General features: G+C 43.7%; 1 protein-coding gene across 4 annotated transcripts; it reads left to right on the forward strand.

Annotated features, from left to right (window-relative positions):
- Window positions 1-462: 462 nt before the first annotated feature.
- Idh3a (isocitrate dehydrogenase (NAD(+)) 3 catalytic subunit alpha) lies at window positions 463-21,035 on the forward strand. Of its 4 annotated transcripts, none has more exons than XM_031344250.1 (11): window positions 463-666; window positions 5,345-5,407; window positions 8,309-8,392; window positions 10,666-10,780; window positions 12,018-12,205; window positions 13,024-13,157; window positions 14,644-14,746; window positions 14,850-14,914; window positions 15,883-15,967; window positions 17,415-17,567; window positions 19,662-21,035. In XM_031344250.1, exons 1-11 carry the CDS (start codon window positions 592-594, stop codon window positions 19,743-19,745), a joined length of 1,149 nt encoding a protein of 382 aa, XP_031200110.1. In that variant the 5' UTR covers window positions 463-591; the 3' UTR covers window positions 19,746-21,035. The 4 variants fall into 4 exon arrangements, with proteins under 4 accessions (XP_031200110.1, XP_031200111.1, XP_031200112.1 ...); XM_031344251.1 differs by having other exon boundaries at window positions 558-666; window positions 5,345-5,383; XM_031344252.1 differs by lacking the exon at window positions 463-666 and adding an exon at window positions 721-1,069.
- The last annotated feature ends 203 nt before the right edge of the window (window positions 21,036-21,238 follow it).

Consider the following 21,238-nt stretch of genomic DNA (forward strand, 5'->3'; position numbering starts at 1 on the left):
TGGATAGCAGAAGCTATGCAGAGAAACCCTGTCTCAAAAAACTAAAAAATAAAAATAAAAAATAAAAAGTAAAAATCAAGTTAGGTGTGGTGGTGTATGCCTACAGTCCCTGAACTTGGGAGGTAGAGGCAAAAAAAGAGGAATTTTCCAGCTGGCCGCGGTTCAAACCCAGCCTCAGCTACATAGTCAGTTTGAAGCTCCATGATACTGTCTCAAGAAACGAAATAAAACAAACCAACGTTTGGAAATAAGCAAAATATTTGTCTCAGTGGGATGGCAAAGTTTTAAGGGGCGCACTATCCCCCCAAATAAAGAAGGCTGATTGGCCCCTAATTGGACGGAAACAACACACTCATCCAAAGGGCTACTCAATGAATGAAGCTGGAGGAAAGGGAGGAGGCTTCCGGGGCGCAGCAGGGCCCGCTTCGCGCGTCATCAGGAGATTAAGGCAGTGATTGGTCAGCTAGCGGCTGCTGTGCGGCGGGGTCGGGAGCGGGCGGTGAGCGACGCGAAGACCCGAGCTAGGGGCGGGGCCACGCGGGGCCTCGGGGCGGGGCCTTGCGGAGCGGGCTTGTGGAGCCGGCCACGCGCATGCGCCCTGGTGTTGCCGCTGTCGCCGCGGTGAGGGAAGTGGACGCGATGGCCGGGTCCGCGTGGGTGTCCAAGGTGAGCGCTACTGGGCAGCAAGCTCGCGGGCTTGCGGGGTGAGTAGGCTGTGATCCCGCCAGATGGATGGCGGAGGCGAGCTCGCGAAGGCGGCTCATGACCCGCGGGCAGTGTTTCGGGAAATGTGGCTGGCACGCTGAGCGTGGCTAGCCCGGAGCCGGGACAGCCGCGCCGGGCGGGGACGGGCGTCAAGGTCAAGGCGGCCGATACTGCTCCGGGTATCCCCACCAGTCTCCTCCAGGATAGGAGCACAGTCCTCCCGCGGAGCCCCTGAGGGTCACAGAGAAGCCACCTAGGCCCCGCGGCCCTGTCACCTGCGGGTCTCGGAGCAGCAAGTCCCGGTCGCCCCTCCCTGATCCCTCAGCCTTTGACCGGGTAAACGCTGGGCGAGAGGTTTTTCGAGGTGAGGGAATCCCGGGCCGACCGGCCAGCCAGATTTTTCTCCCTCTTGGAACTCTTCCTAGTCTGATGCCTGGTGCCCTGGTCGGTATTCCTCCTTCAGAGGACACAGAGCATCATGCTCCGTGAAATTACACTCTGAACATTCAGGGAGATCGCAGCATCGTCCTTTCACTTTCTGTTATTGGGAACTCTGAGATCTGGGGGCTCTCTAGTTTTCCCTGATAGTTCAGGTACTAGAGCTGGAAGGCGCTTCAGGTTACATATGCAGTCTTTTTCGTTTCCTGGTGGAGCTGACTTGTCCTCGAAGACAAACTTGCTCAAGGTCATACAGGAGGTCATTGTCATCTTTGAGAGAAACCAGAGTATTTTGATTTTCTGTCTATCCAGTGGCCAAGGTCACCTAGCTAATTATGGATATAGTACTGACCAGGCCGTAGGTCATCCGATGCCATTGTGGGTGGTTCCCTAGAAGTCTTTTATAAGCAATGCAAATTTTTGAATGAAATTTGGTATTGCCCCCCTCCTTTAAAGAGAGGTTTGGAGATACACTGTTGTTTATTAATAATTCAATTTCTTAGTTTTAAATCCTGACAAAGCCATTGACCAGTTGTGTTCCCTGTGCAAATTATTTAACATCTGTGAGCCCACGGGTAAGATACCTGTACTTGGCTGGGTGGTGGTGGCGGCAGCGGCCGTGCGCGCCTTTAATCCTAGCGCTTGGGAGGCAGAGGCAGGTGGATTTCTGAGTTCAAAGCCAGTCTGGTCTACAGAGTGAGTTCCAGGACAAACAGGGCTATACAGAGAAACCCTGTCTCAAAAAAACCAAAAAAAAAAAAAAATACCCGTAGTTGTGTCACAGTTATTTCTGCATGAAAGCACCTAGCCCATGTAGAAGGACGTGAAAACCTGAAGCTTTCTTAGCAATCAATGTACCTGTCTTGCCAGTTGTCAAGCAAATACTGGGTCTAGGACATCAGTAACTAGGCTTTTTTGTTCAGTGACTAGAGTTGACTTTGCCACTATGTTCAGACCCACATTTACTTGAGATGCTGTTAGATCACATTTGGTGTAGCAACAAGTCAGTCCTTTTAATGTCCGGGTTTACACACTCTACCTGACCCATGTTGTTAGGTACAGTCAACCTTCAGGGGAGGGACTAAATAAAGCTACATAGTAAAAAGTGTGCTGGGAAATTGGTTTTTCCTTTAGCTCTGTAAGAAAAGTCCACAAGAGTTCAGAACTTATTGGCTGTAGAGTCAGAAGATGCTCCCCTGGGACTTGATTGCCTGTGTGACCTTTGGCAGAGTGGCCCAAGCTTTGGTTCAGGCTCTCTCAAGGGATTAGGGCCTAAGAAGGAGCTCTTGAGGCCAACTTGTGTTGAAGTACCAAATGGTATTTGGATTTTCATCAGACTGGGCTTCCTTTCAGGGCTTTGGTTTGTTTGAGACAGTGTCTCAACAATCTAGCTGAGGCTGTAGGTAAGGCTGACCTTGAACTCCTGATCTTTCTACTTCCACCCCCTTCCAAGTTCTGGAAGTAGAGTTGTGAGCCGTCACACCCAGTGTCCAGTAAAGTTTTATTTGTTTCTTCTAAAAAAGGGTCATTTGCAGATCACAGATGTTTCCTAATGAGAAAGTGAAGGTTTTAGAGGTATTTCTTGGTTGTTGAATATAAAGGTAAAAAGGAAGTGAGGAACCACAGGGTTAAGGTGATCCAGGGCCTGAAATCAAGGTCAGGAAGCTAAGGCTAGGTCCCCTTTCCTGAAAACTCATCTCCTTGGGTTTTTAGAGGTAAAATGATTCACAAGTATATTATAAAGTAAAAGATAGTGTAAACTTCTCTTTGAATGAACTTTGTCAGTGCATTATTTTAGTCCAAGATCATACAGGAGAGATGAAAATATGGGAAATACTGGCTGTTAGAAGACAGTCATTGCAGGCATGGAAGCTGGGATGGGAACCCTCAGCTACATTCACGATTGAGAATGGCTTGGGTTGTTTTAGAAGGGATTTATGGAGTATCAACTATAAGGCAGTCTGGATACCAGGCACTGTAGATACAGTAGCAGACAAATCATAAAATGACTTGTATGTCTTGGGATGTTTATTTGTTGGAGTTCTGGGCCTTGAGCCTGGTGACAAGAGGTACTCTACTACTGAGCTATATCTTCAGCACCTCCCTCCATTTTTAATTTTAAGATGTAGTCTCAATAAATTACCCAGGTTGACCTTAAACTCAGTCTGTAGGCCAGTGCAGCAGGCTTGAGTTTTGTTTGTTTGTTTTCAGGGCTTTTTTTTTGTTTTGTTTTTGTTTTTAGTTTTTTTGTTTGTTTTTGTTTTTGTTTTTGTTTTTTAGATGGTTTGGCTGTGTAGCCTTGGCTGGCCTAGAACTCAGAGAATTCCCTACTGAGTTACCACACCTGGCTCTCCTCTGTTCAGTATATACACTGGCTTCCCTGGAACTTGAGAAACTATGCATTGGTTTATAGGTTCCGTATTGTCTGTGCTCATTCCCACTCCCTGTTTTGTTACCCCCAAACAAAAAGCATAGACTCTATGCACAGATCATCCAGATCTGTACATGGCCCATTCCCCAATTTCTTTGGCTTCCTAAGTGCTAGGATTAAAGGTGTACATCATGACACTTAGCTAAAGTTTGAAGTACCTTTTAAAATATGTATATATGCTAGTGGCTAACAGGTAAAAAATTAATGTTAATGTCTTTGAGTGGTAGGATTGTTGGGTTTATTGGGTGATTTATTTTTCTTTTTATATCATTTTGTAGTCTCAAAATTAATAATAATACAAATAAAACAGCACAAGTAAAAGTAATAGCTCTTGCGTATACTACTAGAAGAACTAAATAAAATATTCTGTGACCCGGGAGGTGGTACTGCTTGTCTTTAATCTTAGCACTCGAGAGGCAGAGGCAGGCAGACCTTTATGAATTTGCGGCCAGACTGGTCTACAGAGTGAATTCCAGGATAGCTAGGGATACATAGGAACCCGGAGGCATTGACATCACTAGTGCTAAATAAACTATCTTAGGTTTAGTATAAACTATTGTTAATATTATCAAGAGAGTTGGTATATGACTGACTCAGAAGTCCTGAGTTCCCCTTGTCCTTCCCCACTTTTGGCAGTACTGGGGCATATACATGTTAGACAGGTGGTCTGCCTCTGAGCTATGTCCCCAACCTTCCTTATGTTTTTGAGATAGGGTCTTGTTAAGTTGTTGTTGCTGGTCTTGAGGATTTCCTGTAGCCCAGACAGGCCTTGAACTTGGAACCTCCTGCATTAGTTAACTGAGTACCTGACATTACATATCTTCTATTAGGCCAGGAAAAATTGTTCCTAATTTGCTGATTGGTTGCTTGAGAGATGGCATATATAATAATAATTTTTAGAAAGAGCTCAGTAATTTGCTGATTGGTCACTTTGATCTTAGACAGTTCCCTGGTCTTTGCCTTTCTATCTACAGAATAATTCAGGGAGGAGTTGTGCCCTGGGTTTCTTAAGGACCCTGCCAATTTAAATCCGGTGAAAGTTTTCTTAAAGCATATGGCATCCTCTGGTGGTCAAGAGTATTAACAAAACTAACCTGGGCATTAGAGAAAAATCTAAGGTTTGAAACAAAAAATTATAGTTCCATTTCACCTTCAAGGTCTTTTGACAATTTACATTTATAAACTCAATTTCAAAAATATCAAAAAGATTTCAAAATCTTTAGTGCTAAGATTGGGGAATTGGCTCTGTATGTAAAGTGCTTGTCCTGTAAGTGTGATGACCTGAATTCACATTTCCTGCACCGACAGAAAAACTAACAAACCAAAAAACTGGGTGGTGCACATGCTTGAAACTCCAGCATTAATGATGCTGAGACAGGAGGATCCTTGGAGCTCGCTGGCCATGTCTTCTTAAATTGGTGAGCTCCCCTATCTCAAAAACTATGAGAAGAGGAGGACACCGGGTATGGACTTCTGACTTTCACATGCATGAACACCCGTGCATATACATACTAATTACCACACATGCATACACAAACAGAAAGAAAAAATACAGAATTTCAGTCTAGGGTTTTAAGTCTGAACAGGTCAGCCACATTGAGCTAATAATATTTGAGACAGTACTCCTGGAAACTCTCCAAATTCAAAACAAAACAAAACAAAAAACCCTCCAGTTTTTCCAACGCCGCCCCCAAGCAAAACTATCAGAAATGCCTCAATTATTGAGCTGTGAGTTCTGTGTGTAACATTTTTCTGTTGATATTAATGTAGGTCTCTCGGCTGCTGGGTGCTTTCCACAACACAAAACAGGTGACAAGAGGTTTTGCTGGTGGTGTGAGTATAATTACATCTTTTATTTTTTCCTTTTAGAAGTTTCTCAAGAAAGATGCTCAAATACGTTTATTATTTAGCATTCCATCTTCATTTATTTAAAACTAAGGGGAATTGACCACATATCTAATGCATACTAAAATCATTGGCAGACAAATATACAAATCTCCTGTCATTTTCCTATTTAAGAGGAGTCTGTTCCATCTGGCACTGCAAGCTTGTCCCATTAATATCTTCAAGGAGCCATGGTAAAAATAGAAGTTACCGGGAGCCTGTTACCTTATTTTATAATCTCATTAGTGTCTTAAGACACTTAGGAGTTTTAGTTTTTCAAAAACAAATGCAAGTTGAGAGAAAATTGTTGAGAAGCTTCAAAAACCTGCTCTGCATTTTTGTTTTCTGAGCTTCCCTAAAAACAGTAGATTGGTCACCCCACCCCCCACCCTACCCCCCACCCCACCCCCGTGCTTCTATGGGCCCTACAGGCTTACACTTTGCTTATGCAGTCTGTAGACCCCATGCTAGTGGATCACCTAGTGCCCGTTAAATCTGCTGCTTTTGGAACTCCTGGCCTTAGAGTCCTGTGCTTGAAAAGCTGATGTCACATTTTTGGAGCATTCCAAGACTGTGTGTCAGTGACTTCCTATTTATTATTTTATCCCCTTTTATAGCAACTGATTTGTTTTTTATAATTCTTCATTCCTATACTCCCACGTGATATTTTGTGCCATGAGGAACTGGAGAGAATATAGTGTATTTCTCCCCCTATTTGCTGTCTGTTCTGGAGAAGAGAAGTAGCTTTCCAGATGACATCACCTGTGGGAGAACAGGAAGAGGAGCCTGTGGCCCTGCTTATACCAGAATGCAGATAGAACTCAGAGCAGTGGAATGTATGCGCAAGACCCATGCAAGCTCAAACCAGACTAAATCCCAGCATGGAAGTGGGTGTTGAGCACAAAATCCCACCTCTGGCTGGGGAGTGATTGGCAAGTATTAGCTGTTGGGAAAGGGAGAGTCTGTTTTCTCTAATTAGAGTGTAAGCCCTGGTCAAACAACCTGCTCCATTGGAAATCCACATGTTCCAGAATATTTGAGCATTACAAATTAGTCTTGAAAAGACAAAAAGGACACAAAGTTAGGTGGGTGGGGAAGGAGGAGGTGAGTCTGGGGAGAGTTGGAGGGAGGTGAATGTGATCAAGACACATATGAAATTCTCAAAGAACTAATAAAATTTTTAAAAGATAGAACATAAGGCTTGCACTTCAAGCTCAATAATAGCCATGCCAACATTTCAAACCCATTCTGAAGCTGGATGACCTGATGGTACAAGTCTGTGATCTCAGCTCCTGGAGGCTGAGGCAGGAGGATCAACAAAAGTACAGGGCCTGCCGGGCTCCTGAGAGTGTTGAAGGCCAGCTTGGGGAGCATAGAACTGTCTCAGAATACGAAGCAAGAAAAGCACTTGCCTTGCATGCACATGACCCCTAGTCCATCCTCAGCACCAGAGTGAATCTAGCACATTCTAGAAGTGGGCAAGACAGTCGTTGCTCTCTGCTGGCATTTAACCGTTAGACTACCAATTCTTTTTTTGTTTTGTTTTGTTTTTTTATTTTTTTGGTTTTTCGAGGCAGGGTTTCTCTTTATAGCACTGGCTGTCCTGGAACTCACTCTGTAGACCAGGCTGGCCTTGAACTCAGAAATCCGCCTGCCTCTGCCTCCCAAGTGCTGGGATTAAAGGCATGCACCACCACCGTCTGGCTAGACTACCAGTTCTTAAAAATATATTAGCCTGGTCAATGAGGTCATTTCAAAAGAAATAAAGAAGATATATATATATATATATATACATATATATAAACACACACACATATATATATTGTTTTAAAAAGGTTGATTCAGCTGTATATAAAACTTGAGAAATAATTAGTCAACTTATCCAGGTGTCATTATAAGGCAGAGAACCAGGGAAAGTTGAATTAGTGATTAAAAAAATGAATTTATTATTTTTTAAAAAATCATATTCTTTGAGAATTTCATACATGTGTCCAATGTATTTTAATTAATTTATCTTCCCCTTCATTTATGAAGTTTTTAAAACATAGTTGAAGCAACTAGAACTATATGCCAGGTAAAATGCAGTTCCCAATGAAGAGGGGTCTGAATGGGTTTTCAAATCCTCTTGTCTTCTCTCTGACGTGTTTTATTTCCTCAGTGTTTGAAATGCTTGCTTACTGTTGTTCAGAGCAGTTGGAACAAGTAATTGATGTTGCACCATAAACACATTCACTGTCCACTGGCCCTTGCGGGTCTGACCACATTATTGGTTGCTATTGGCACTGGACTCAGATCTCAGGATGTAGCCAGTTTTAGAGAGGAACTGAGGGTCATGGAAAACCTCAAAAATGAAGCCTGATTTTTCTTGGAGGGTCAAAATAAACCTCTAAAATCTGGAAACATGTTGAAGTTTTCTGAGCCTGACTCTTTGCTAACAACCCCCCTAGACTTCCACAGACCAGGGAGCTGCGGCTTTGGTGCAGAGCTGCAGTGAGAGCAATGCTGAGCTGTTTGTTTTGGGATTCGCAGACTTAAATCAGCTGCTTGTTGAAGTTTGTCTGAAAAGAAGTGCAAGTCAGGAAGTGTACTTGGTAGTTAACTTTTGTTTTATTGAAGAGCATCATTTGCGTTACTATTTAAATTTCCAAACTCAGTTGAGAGCAGAAACTTGGAGTATCATGGAGTTGGATTCTGCCTCTTCCTGATCTCAGTAGGAGGTTTGTGTTCTCTTTAAAGCATTTGGGTCTTTCAGACATACCTCGGGAAAGTGAGTTTCTCTGTGAGTGATACTCTCTTTTAAAAAATTAAAACCAATTCTTACTGTTTTCTTCAATGATTTCTCAAATTCAGGTTCAGACAGTCACTTTAATTCCTGGAGATGGAATTGGCCCAGAAATTTCAGCCTCAGTTATGAAGATTTTTGATGCTGCCAAAGTAAGTGTTAAAATTCTTTTAAGGATATTCCACAGAGACTTCATAATCTGTAGGTGCTGTTACTAATCTCCACAGATTTCCTACTTTAAAAAAAAACAAAACAAAAAAACAAGGGCTGGTAAGTTGACTCAGTGAGTAGAGAGTCTTGCCTGGCCTAATGACCTGAGTTTGATTACCAGCTTCCACATGGTACAGAGAAAACCTATTCCCTACTGTCTTTTGACCTCCACAAACACTGTGGTACCTGCGCCTACACACAGTTTGTATGTGAAATAATGAAATTATTTCAGAGCTGAGTGTGGTTGTCCAGACCTTAATCCTAGCTTAGAAAGCAGAGACAGGCAAATCTCTGTGAGTTCAAAGCCAGCTTTGGTGACATAGTAAGTTTCAGACCAGCTTGGTAATCCCCTCCAAAAACCAAGGCTGTTGTTTTGTCTACTTACTTTTTTAAGTTTTATTTTGTTGAGTGTGTATGTGTGTTTGGCCCGTATGTATGTATGTATGTATGTATGTATGTATGTATGTATGTGTGTGTGTGTATATATACCACATGCATGGCTGGTGCCTTTGAAGGCCAGAAGAAGGTATCAAATCCCCTACAACTGAAGTTACAGATGGTTGTGAGCTTCTGTGAGGCACAGGAAATTAAACCTTGGGTCCTCTATAAGAGCAACAAATGATCTAAATCCCCTAACCATCTCCCCAGTCCCTATTTACTTTTGAGATACAGTCTTGCTCTGAAACCTGGGCTGGTCTCAGTCTAGAACTTAATGTGCAGCTCAGGCTGGCCTTGAATTTGTAGTGTTCCTCTGTCAGCCGTCTGAGAGCTGGGTAGTGGCTCACTGCTGTCTTGTCACTGCCAGTGTGGAGAGTTGGTGTGTGTTCTTTATTACATAATCAAAATAGTACTTCAGTGCTTGTGGTGCTTCAAACTCCGTGAGGGACTACGGTGTTTAAATCTTACTGTGACTTCCTGAAAAAATGCTTCACCATTTATATAGGCGATTTTGAAAGGAAAAATTGCAAACAAGGTCTACATCATCAGAGGAAGGTCTTCTCTGTCCTCTGTCTAGTTCTGTGGTGCAGTGTGCTGGCTGTCGAGTGTCAGTTCTCATACGCAGGGTGGAGGGAGAAAGGAAAGAACAGTAGTTTATACTTTAAGCCAGGACCTTCATAGGTGGTTCTTCTTCTTTACTCAGATATAGTTCACATGCTGTTCAAATCACTCATTAAAATTGTACAGTCTAGAGCTGGGGAGGAGGCTCTATGGTTAAAGTGCTTGCTGTGCAGGTATGAGGAGCCGAGTTCAGATCCCAGCACTCAGCTGGATTGTGTCTGTAATCCCAATGCTCCTGTTGCCAGGTGGGAGGCAGAGATAGGAGAGCCTCCGGAAGGCTGCGGGCCAGTCAGCCTGGCATACACAGCAGCCAACAGCAAGAGACCTGTCTCTAACAAGGTGGAGGAAGGTGAGAACCAACAGCAAAATTGACCCCAACCTCCACACACTCACTGTGACACAAAAAAGGTATCCGAAAATGAGCGTACGTCTAGTCCAGTGATTTTTAGTATATTCGGAATTGTGCAGCCATCCACAGTCTTAATTCAGAACAATTTTTAGCCCATAACCCACAGCAGTCATTCCAGTTCTTCTCCCCTGCCCGCCCACCCCAACCCCCTAACTCCTAGCCCAGGTAATCATGTTTTCCCTTAATAGATTTGCTAACTTGTTCATATCAGTAGACTCTTTTTTTTTTTTAAGATTTTTTTTTTTTTATATATGAGTACACTGTAGCTGTCTTCAGACACCCCAGAAAAAGGCATCAGATCCCATTACAGGTGGTTGTGAGCCACCATGTAGTTGCTGGAAATTGAACTCAGGACCTCTAGAAGAGCAATCAATGCTCTTAACCTCTGAGCCATCTCTCCAGTCCCCATCAGTAGACTCTTACATGATCTTTTCTGGTGAACTTTTTGCTCTTATTATTGTGTTTTCAAGACTCATCCCCGTATCAGTGCTATGAATCATTCCTTCTATCTCCTTCTTATGTTAATCTAATTATAGCCACCTTAAGAGTCCTTGTGAAGAAAATAAATGATCAGGTGGCAGCTGGGTGTGATGACTGGCCAGGGTAATGGGCACTAATGAATATCACGTACAGCATGTCAGGAACTTTCGGGACCTCAAGGGATAGATCTTTACTGTGTATGTCATAGTGCAGTCTCTGTCAGTTGTTTAGTCTGTCCAGCTCACTGTGCTGCTGTGTGGCTTCTAGGCACCTGTTCAGTGGGAGGAGCGCAATGTCACAGCGATTCAAGGACCAGGAGGAAAGTGGATGATCCCTCCAGAAGCCAAGGAGTCCATGGATAAGAACAAGATGGGCTTGAAAGGTACAGTGGAGAGGAGCTATGGCTGATTCTAGGCGTTGTAGTTTGAGAATGCATGCATGCGGCCAAATATGGTCTGTCAAAAGTGAGGACCTCCTTTTATGAAGTATCCATTGTATTAAGTACTTTATTTATTGTTTGTTTGTTTTTTTAAAAAAGATTTATTTACTTTATGTATATGAGTATACACTGTAGCTGTACAGATAGTTATGAAACTTCACCTGGTTGTTGGAAATTAACATTTTTTTAGGACCTCTGCTTGCTTTGGTCAACCTCACTTGCTCCAGTTGGCCCCACTCACTTTGGTAGACCCCAGACTCCGCTCGCTTAAACCCTGCTCACTCCTCGGCCCAAAGATTTATTTATTACTATTATAAATAAGTAAACTATAGCTGTCTTCAGAGAGCACCAGAAGAGGGAGTCAGATCTCATTACGGGTGGTTGTGAGCCACCTTGTGGTTACTGGAATTTGAACTCAGGACCTTTGAAAGAACAGTCGGTGCTCTTACCTGCTGAGCTATCTCACCAGCCCATGTTTATGTTTATGGGTCTCACAGTATAGTCCAGCTGGCCTAGAATTTTCTTTTAACTTGAGATTCTGAGTGCTGGAATTACAGGCATTCATCTCTAGATGCTTGCTTGCTTATTTATTTATTTACTTATTTATTTACTCTATTGTGGAGCTCTATTTTTGGCCTGAGAATGTTGTTTCTTATTTGGGACATTTATTTGAAAACTCTAGTAAAAACATTAAAGTACCTCTGGTAATCCCAATTTTTCCATTTCTGTTATCTCCAGCTCCATTTACCTCTCATCTGATTTTATGTTTTTGTTATTTTAATACATGCTTAAGGCCATGATTCTGAGTAGTTAACATTCAGTGCAGGCTTTAAAACCATGTTCAGATCCAAGTTTGATCTCATCTTTAGAAAGCCACTGGCTGATAAGCTTAGGCCAAGTTCCTACACTGGGATTATCTGCCACCCCCATTTGTAAACGTCCCTCATGGGTTATGAGGCTTAGAGAATGCTAAGTACCTGGGTCCTCAGAAGTTCTCAAGACAGGAAATGCAGTTCATAGGCCAGAAACCTCCTTAGAGGAGTGTTCCTCCTTGGGTGTGAGAGGGGGAAGCTGAAGGCAGAACACAGATTACAAGAGCCACGTGGGTTAGTATGTTCCCTGTGAGACCATTGATGAGACCAATAGGGTACTATTGTCACCTGATTGTTCTTTCCTGCAGGCCCACTAAAGACCCCAATAGCAGCTGGCCATCCATCCATGAATCTGTTGCTTCGTAAGACATTTGACCTTTATGCCAATGTCCGGCCATGTGTCTCAATTGAAGGTTATAAAACCCCTTACACGGATGTAAATATTGTCACCATCCGAGAGAACACGGAGGGAGAATACAGTGGAATTGAACATGTGGTATGTTCATCTTGGAGAAGTTTGTTTGTTTGTTTGTTTGTTGGGGAGAGGTTCTGTAGTTGATGATGTTTTGGGAGGTGCTTTTTTGTTTTCTGTGTTTTGAGACAGTGTCTCTAAGCCCTGGCTATTCTGGAGCTCACTATGTAGAATAGGCTGGTTTAAATTCAGAGTATCTGCCTGCTCTGCTTCCCTGGTGCTGGGATTAAAGACATATGCTTCCACACCTGGTTCAGAGATGTCTTTATTCCCTATGACGTGTCCTTCTGTGCATGTTAGGTACTTGTTCAAATTCTCAATTGAAAATATCTCCTGGCCAGCCAATGGTGGCACATGCCTTTAATCCCAGCACTTGGGAGGCAGAGGCAGGCAGATTTCTGAGTTTGAGGCCAGCCTGGTCTACAGAGTGAGTTCCAGGACAGCCAGGGCTACACAGAGAAACCCTGTCTCGAAAAACCAAAAAAGAAAAGAAAAGAAAATATCTCCCAAAGACAGACCAGTGTCCTGTCTGTGAGGAGCTGGTGGGTGCTTGTTTTGGTGCTGTGGGTCTCTGGCTGACTACTCAAATAAATGCAAGAACCTGGCCTACTATCTTGGCACATAGGCCTGGTATAAACTTGGGAATTTGCCCTCTACAATTTAAACTCCCACCTCACAGGTGTATCCTTGACTGGTGACCGTCTCTTTCAGTCACTGTATAGCAAGGCTTGTTATCACTGACTGTGCAGGCTGCCACAATAATGTGTTCTCTACTCTGAAGCTGACTGGTTCCAAAGTGTTGTCACGCGCCTTTCAGTGAAGCACGGCTTCCTCTCTTCCAGATTGTTGATGGGGTTGTGCAGAGCATCAAGCTCATCACTGAAGAAGCAAGCAAGCGCATCGCCGAGTTTGCCTTTGAGTATGCTCGGAACAACCACCGGAGCAACGTCACAGCTGTGCACAAAGCCAACATCATGTGAGTCCCAAGAGGCCCCAGCTCACTCGCTGTACTCCCAGGACTTAGTCTCCAGTTGGTTCTCTGAGTCCCAGAATTTGGAAAAGAACCATGTACCAACCAGAGTAGCATTTCCTCCTTTGAGACTTCACTAGGGAGATGATAGGGACAAATGAAGGGGCAGGAGTTCACGTCCTGGGAATTAAGGGGGCTGAGCTGTCAGAGGAAGCTGGAGAAAGGTGGTTAGGCTAGCAGAGGCCACACAGTTCATATTCCCCAAGTGGGAGAGCAAGGGCATTTTCTCAAGTGCCATGTGCAAGGGCTTAAAATAGAGCAGCTCCAGTCAGAAGTCTCTCTGACATTTCAGGTCCTCAAGCCCAGTCTATTAAAGGCTCCTCTGACTGGACAAAGACACAGCTTTCCTAACCTAAGCAAGGACTGAACCTGCATAGTAGTAAACAACTTAACTAACAGTTACCCTCCTAACGCAATTTCTGTATGGGCCCAGGCACAGATCCGTATGTGCCTACACTCCCAGCACTTGGTGTTTAAGGCCAGCCTTAGCTACATATCAAATTCAAGGCCATTCTGGGTTGTTTGAAACCCTGTCTCAAAAGAAAAAAAAAATTAAATATTTCTTAGTTCTTGATGGATAATGCTTCAAAAATCTAGCCTTCTCTATGGTGAGCAAACTGTCTCATGTTTTTATGCTACTGTTTTGTTTTGTTTTTCCCGACAGGGTTTCTCTGTGTAGCCCTGGCTGTTCTGAAATTCACTCTATAGACCAGGCTGATCCACTTTCCTCTGCCTCCTGAGTGCTGGGATTAAAGGCATGTGCCACCAACACCCAGCAGGTCTTTACACTTGTGTATCTATAATTACCTGAAAACTTTTAAACTCCCAATTTATTAGCTGTCCAAGAAATAATACTATTGTAACTGAAACCAGATGTTTTGGATTCTGGAACTTAATTTATTTGTTCATTTTGTTTTGTTTTTGAGACGGGGTCTCACTCTGTAGCCCTGACTGGCTTAGAACGCATGGACATCCACCTGCTTCTGCCTCCTAGTTCTGGGATGGAAGGCATATGCTACTGTGCTACCGTGCCCCAGGCTTTGCTTTCTTTAAACAAACAACCATATTGGGGGTGGTGTGCAAGTATGTGTGCATGTGTATGGTAGACAGCTATAGGTGTCATCATTAGGAACAGTGGCTACCTTTTGTGAGACCGGGTTTCTCACTGGCCTGGAGTTCACTGCTTGGCTCTTGGCTGTCCAGTGTGTCTTGGAGATGCTCTTGTCTGCACCCCCAGCACTGGAAGCCAACATCATGTGAGTCCCAAAGGCGTTGAGCCTTTCTGTGGGTGCTAGGGATCTGAACCCTGGCTTTGAAGTGCTTCAGCGAGCCATCTCCCGGCCCCTTGGAACCTAATGTACTTAAACTTAATTTTCTTTGACATGATTCTGTGCTTCCTCTTTAACAATTCATCTATTTATATTAAATACAGGAGGATGTCAGATGGGCTCTTTCTGCAAAAATGCAGGGAAGTTGCGGAAAACTGTAAAGATATTAAATTTAATGAGATGTACCTTGATACTGTATGTTTAAATGTAAGTATGCATCAGTGCTTACTGGTTGTGTTTCATGGTGCATCCTGTATAGCCACTCTATGTAGACTATGATTGCTAAACGCACACCTATTACTCCTTGTAGATGGTACAAGACCCATCCCAGTTCGATGTTCTTGTCATGCCAAATTTATATGGAGATATCCTTAGGTAAGTCTCACTGTGCCCTTTTTAGTTTTGGCCTATAGTTTATACATAAGCATCCTAAAGCGAACACGGCTCTATGTTTTCAGTAATATATCATATGCTATTATATCTGCTGCAGAAGATGAGCTACCCCCAATGTCATTTCTGTATACTTTGTTACAGCCACAGCTAGCTGGATTGGGGGTCATTCCATAGTGCTCCCTCTCTTCCTCCCACCCCTCTGTGCTGAGGTCTGTGCTACGCTATTGTAGCCCCTCACCCCCCAGCCCAATCACTATGACATAATCTCAGACTGATGAAAACCTTACAGTAATGGCACAAGGAAGCCCATGTACTCAGCACCTCAGGCCTCAGATGTTGGAGTTTGCCACCTTTTCCTCTATCATTCCTTCCCTTTTAGATCCTTCCCTCCTTCCCCATGGGATGCTGGGAAATGTTGATTTTTTTTTTAAGCCCATCCTTCCTTCTACATATTTTTTGTGATGTTCTGTTGAGAAGTGAAAGTTTTTCCTTCTTGGAGTCTGTACATAGGCTTTTAACTATAGAGTTTTACACATTATCTGGGGAAATTATGCTATTTTGTTTTTTTAATTTTATTTGTTTAATTTTTGAGGCAGAGTCTCAACTGTGTAGTCAAGTTGTCTTTATCAGTATGTGTACTCCTAGTTTTCTGTTTTATTCATTGGTGAGATCTTCGCTGGCTCAGGTTGTCTTGACTGAGCTTGGTGCCTCCTGTCCACCTGGGACTTGGCCTGCCCTCTGAGGCTTGCCTAACGTTCTGGCACCGTAAGCTGCTCCAGTTCATCTCCATTTCTGACCCTGAAGCCTGGAATGAGCCACTTCTCCAAGGAACTCTGCTTTCCCCTCTAGGGGTGGGGTGGGGGGAGGGAGGTATAATATTTAAACACTAAAATCTAAGTAAGTGCTAGGTGAATTGCTTTCTTTTTCAAAATGCCCTTTTCTGCCCTCAGCGACCTGTGTGCAGGGCTGATTGGGGGTCTTGGTGTGACTCCAAGCGGCAATATTGGAGCCAATGGTGTTGCCATCTTTGAATCGGTAAGGACCCTGACACCTGCACAGAATGTCCCCATGCTGGCATCCAGCTCATGATCCTTCTTCTTCCTCCTCTGGCCTTGGGAATATAGGTGTGTGCTTTCAGTTTTTCAGGTCTCCTATCTCAGGCCACTCCTTTCTTTCAGTTCCTGTCTTTCTTGGAGCCTGATTCCTAGAGTTCATCATCCACCTGGTCCTGCCCCATGATCACTTTGCACTTTCCCTGTCTCTCCTCAGCCAGTTTACATGGCATGGCGCTGTGTGGGGCCTTTGGCTTCATGGAGCGCTCTGCCCATATCTGCACCTTTGCAGCTGAGAGCAACAGTCCGCCTTTGCATGCAGCTTTGCACATTGCCTGGGAAATTAGACTTTATTTGTTTTAATTTTTGTGGCCTGGTCTCAGAATCCTAAGCCTGGCATAGAATTTGCTATGTAGACTAGGCTGGCCTCAAATTCAGAGATCTGCCTACCTCTGCTTTGCTCAGTGCTAGCATTAAGTCTTGTGTCACCATGCCCAGCATATCTACCTCACAAACTGGAATCCTCTGGCCTCAGGTCTGCCCAGATACTTTTTATGTGCTTTCCTTAACTTTAAAATGTTTTACCAAAATTTATTGAACTATTATTGACCCACAATTTTTTGTTTATGTGTATGATGAACTTACATGGCATATGTGTATGTGTGTGAGTGTAAGAGAGACAGACACACACGCTAGGGGCATGTGTGTGTCATGCTTATACATGTGAAGATCAGTGTGCTTCTTCCCACCTTGAGATGTGATCTCTGTTTTTTCTGCTGCAACACCAGGCTTGCTGGCCCACGCGCTCCCTGGGACTCCACTGTCTCCTCCCCTGGCTTCCCTATTGGAGCATTAGGATCACAACTGCTTCTGCTACATGTCCAGCTCTTACATGGATTTTGGAGATTCAAACTTGTGCAGCCAGTGTGATTTCCTCACCCAGCCATCTCCCTAATTTGGGCCCGTATTTTTGCATTTAAAAATTATCTCTTCGAGCCAGATGGTGGTGGCATGCACCTTTGATCCCAGCACTTGGGAGGCAGAGGCAGGTGGATTTCTGAGTTCGAGGCTAGCCTGGTCTACAGAGTGAGTTCCAGGACAGCCAAGGCTATACAGAGAAACCCTGTCTTGAAAACAAAAACAAAAACAAAAACAAAAAAAACAAAAAATTAGCTTTTCATTTCTTCACAGCTTTATGTCATTTCTAAGATCTGTGTCAATGATTGCACACAGAAGCTTTTAATAAATATTTTTTCATTGGCAGAGAGAAAATGGAGACCTCAGCTTTTCCAGAAAGCCGTTTTGCCTTTCTATTTTTGTTGGTGTTGGGGATTGAGCCCAGAACTTGGTGCATGCTGGGTAGATGCTAAGAGCAAGGTTACCTGTTCCCGTTTCCCTCCTGCTCACTCTGTCTTCTGATGCCATCACAGGTTCACGGAACAGCCCCGGACATTGCAGGCAAGGACATGGCCAATCCCACGGCCCTCCTGCTTAGCGCTGTGATGATGCTGCGTCACATGGGACTTTTTGACCATGCAGCAAAAATTGAGACTGCGTGTTTTGCTACAATTAAGGATGGAAAGGTATCTGTGAATCTAGGCAACTGTGTTTCTTCTGTGGAAAGAGAACAGAGCCCAGAAAGATTGGATGTTAAACAGGGTTTTTGTTTTGTTTCGTTTTGTTTTTAATTGGTTTTTTGAGACAGGGTTTCTTTATGTAGGGTTAGGTTGTCCTATAATTCGCTCTGTAGACCAGGCTGGTCTCAAACTCACAGGGATCTGCCTGCCTCTGCCTCCCAGATCCTGAAACAGAGATCCTTAATGTGCACTCCCTGATTGAACCTGAGGAAGGCTTATGTGCATGTATGCTTTTGGGGGGGAAGGGATGAGCCAAATATTTCCTCTGAAAGAATTAAGAGGGCATCAAACATGGCAGAAAGAGTGTGAGAGCCAGAGACAGGCACAGGCCCACTCAGCTGGACTGGTATTACTGGTCAAGTAATTTTATTTTTAAGATTTATTTATATGAGTACACTGTAGCTGTCTTCAGACACACCAGAAGAGGGCATCAGATCCCATTACAGATGGTTGTGAGCCACCATGTGTTTGCTGAGAATTGAACTCAGGACCTCTGGAAGAGCAGTCAGTGCTCTTACCCACTGAGCCAGCTCTCCAGCCCTGGTCAAGTATTCTTAACATAGTGCCTCAAAGCTGGTCCTTTCTGAAAGTTACAGCTTAGGATTGCTTCTTATGGCCAAAATACAAGAAATGAAAATGTGTTTTTAACAGCATGACATCACTTTAGGGCAGGAGCTCTCGTTATTTACACTAAGCCTGTGTTTGGGAAGTAACAGTCTAGAGCTGAGCAGAAAGATGCTTGACTTAACACAGGATCTCTCTCAGTTCTGCAGGATGTAGCTGCAAGAGGGAATTTAGCATACTGATGTCTGTTTGCAGTAAAGAAAACATGAGTTGTTAGAAAACAGATTGGTCATACTAGAGACTCCTCCTAGAGTGAGAAGTCAGGACTTAGCTGTGTGTTTTCATGCTGCTTGCTTCCAAATACCAAAAGACACCAAATATGCCTTACCATCTTTTTTTTTTAGCTTTAAAATTTCCCCACAGACTTTATGCGTAGATTTGCTTTCATTTAACTGTCCATAACCAACCAATATTTTCTTAAGTCAATAGTCTGAACAAAGGTGAGACTCTGTAAAACCTTCCTGCTCCCTTCCTGCTCCCTAGGGAGTCTTATTCTTTGAGAGGTGTTTCTTAGGTCTATATATCCAGGCAGTAATGAGCCCAAGATGTACTATAGAAGGATTTTTGGTGGTTAGATAAAAGCCAGCATTCATTTCTCCGGAAGGAAGGACATGGCTGTCCACTGACTCACTCATAGTTACATATCAAAGTCCCTCAGCCTACTCACAAGTACTTGTTAAACATTTCAAAGCCTCCACAGAGCATCCTGGCCCTCTTCACGCCCTGGCTTCCTTCCTCCCAGATACCTGCCTCTGCCTGCCACCCATTGCACCTCTCTCTCTCTCTCTCTCTCTCTCTCTCTCTCTCTCCTCTCTCTCTCTCTCTCTTCTGTCTCCTCTCTGTCTCTCTCTCTCTCATCTCTGTCTCTCTGTCTCTCTTTATCTCTCTGTATCTCTTGCTATCTCTACTGTTCTTTCTTACTCTCTCGCTTCTCTCAAAGATAGCCCTGGCCATGACCAGTAGGTATCTTTTTTCCCTCTGCTCTGGATTCTTCTAGGTGCCTCTGGAAACTTCTTTTTCTTATTTACAATAAGAGTCTTCCCCTGAACGGAGCAGCCATTTCAGTGGTTTCTTTACTGCCTTGTTTTAAGACAGGAAAGGTCTTGCTATCTAGTCCTGGATGGCCTGGAATTCAATGTATAGACCAGGTTGGCTTTGAGTGTGCAAGCATCTTTCTGCCTCAGCCTCTCAGTGCTGGGGCAGTAGCAGTGTACCATCATGCCTGACTTGGGAGTGTTTCAGGGTATACATCTCATGGGATTCCCCAGACCTTGTAGGGTAGGTAGATGGTGTGTGATTGAACCTCTCTAGACTGGTTAGTATCTTCGTTAATAGCCTATTTCACTGAGTGTTTTAAATGTCTTTGCTTTAACTTAGTGTGGTGATGGATGTTTATTTCTCTCTTTCTGTTTTCAGAGCTTAACAAAAGATCTGGGAGGCAATGCGAAGTGCTCTGATTTCACAGAAGAAATCTGTCGCAGAGTAAAAGACTTAGATTAGCACGTCTGCTGGTGGGTTTGCTGCAGTCAGTCAATCACTCCAGAAGGATACCCTGTAATCCTCCTTGAGGGCACCCAGCATTGGTTTGCTTGCTTCTTGACAGTACATTTTCAAATCTGGCCTTTTCTTAAACAAAACCCTTGCTATGGATGCACACGATGGCCCTGGGCCTTCATTCAAAGGATTTTCCCAAGTGCTTGTTGTATTTATTGTCTGTCTGGTAAACCTTTTTTTGTAAGCTGTAAGTGAACTGTATCATTTATCATTTTACCCATTTTACACTTCAGGCAAAATAATTTTTCCTCAACTGTAAATATTCTGATACAGAATTAATAAGAGAAGATATTTAACTTTTTAACAAAAGCCCTCGATTTTTGGTTTATGAAAAACAAACTGGGAATAAAACAGGGTTTTAACAATCGCACAAGATAACATTATTCTAAGACTAGTGGGCACGAAAGAAATTCACTGGGAAAGCTCACAGCAAAAGTGATGTATTTCTTAAAAATATGGAATAAAGATACTGGTCCTATACATGAATTACTATTAATAAAAATGTAAGCTCCAAGAAATCCATAATGACTGATGTAACTTTGTTAATATGTAGGCAGTCCTTGTCAAAGCCCAGATGCTCTGAGCATTTGGTTATTTCATTACCTTGAGATTTGCTGTTTTGGGGCCAGAGCTCTCAGATAAGGGAGTTCATTCCTCACTAAACACATCGTCAGCATCGTGAGCTGTCAACAAGTCAGGGGAGCCAGCCACTGCAGATTCCCTCCCACATGGCCACACTCCAGCCAGTGCTGCAGGTGACACTGGTAAGGCCTGGCTGCCCCTTGACTTTCCCTAAAGCAACCAGTCACTGCCCTCTGCCCCAGCAGCACCCATTACAGACTTAACTGCAGAGGTAGAGCTGACCCGGCCCAAGCTCATACAAATCAGGCCAAGCTGGGGCCTGTGTTAACAGCTTCTGACCATCAGCCTCTGCAACCATCCCTTCCCACAGCCTCTGCACCACAGCCTGAAGCTACCCTTTGGCCCACACCAAAGCCAAGCTGTCTTCCCTTTGCCCTCGTACTAGTTTGCAAACCCGTGGCTTTGCATAATGTACCCTGGTCACAAGGAGATTTCTTAACAAAATGCCCCTGTCTGGGTCATTTTTTAAAGCTTTTATTTGGACTTACAATCTTCTGTGTATTTTACTTTAAAACTGCTGCTTTCCCTGTCTTACTGGATTGTTCTGGTTACCAGTGGCTTTGGGTTCACAGTAATAAAGAACTTAAGAACTGACTGAGGTGTTTGCATTCTCTGCCGATTTCCTGGTCAGATATCTCAGGGCATTTTGGCTTAGCTCATTGTAATAGGTGGTAATAGAGTTGGCTGCTTCCACCAGACCCCACCCTTCACCCTTGTAGGCCACTAATGATGTACTAATGGCTACTACAAGTTCTGTGAGTTAACTGTTTCATGTTCTGTCCCACCTGCCCATTGAC

The sequence above is a fragment of the Mastomys coucha genome, unplaced genomic scaffold (genome assembly GCF_008632895.1).
Source record: "Mastomys coucha isolate ucsf_1 unplaced genomic scaffold, UCSF_Mcou_1 pScaffold23, whole genome shotgun sequence".
Taxonomy (NCBI): Eukaryota; Metazoa; Chordata; class Mammalia; order Rodentia; family Muridae; genus Mastomys; species Mastomys coucha.

Bases quoted from the DNA above. Each gene is read 5' to 3' on its own strand.
- Idh3a (XM_031344250.1), top strand. From the start codon at position 592: ATGCGCCCTGGTGTTGCCGCTGTCGCCGCGGTGAGGGAAGTGGACGCG. The intron at 10,781-12,017 runs GTACAGTGGAGA...TCTTTCCTGCAG, and splicing joins GAACAAGATGGGCTTGAAAG to GCCCACTAAAGACCCCAATA. The intron at 13,158-14,643 runs GTGAGTCCCAAG...TATTAAATACAG, and splicing joins GTGCACAAAGCCAACATCAT to GAGGATGTCAGATGGGCTCT.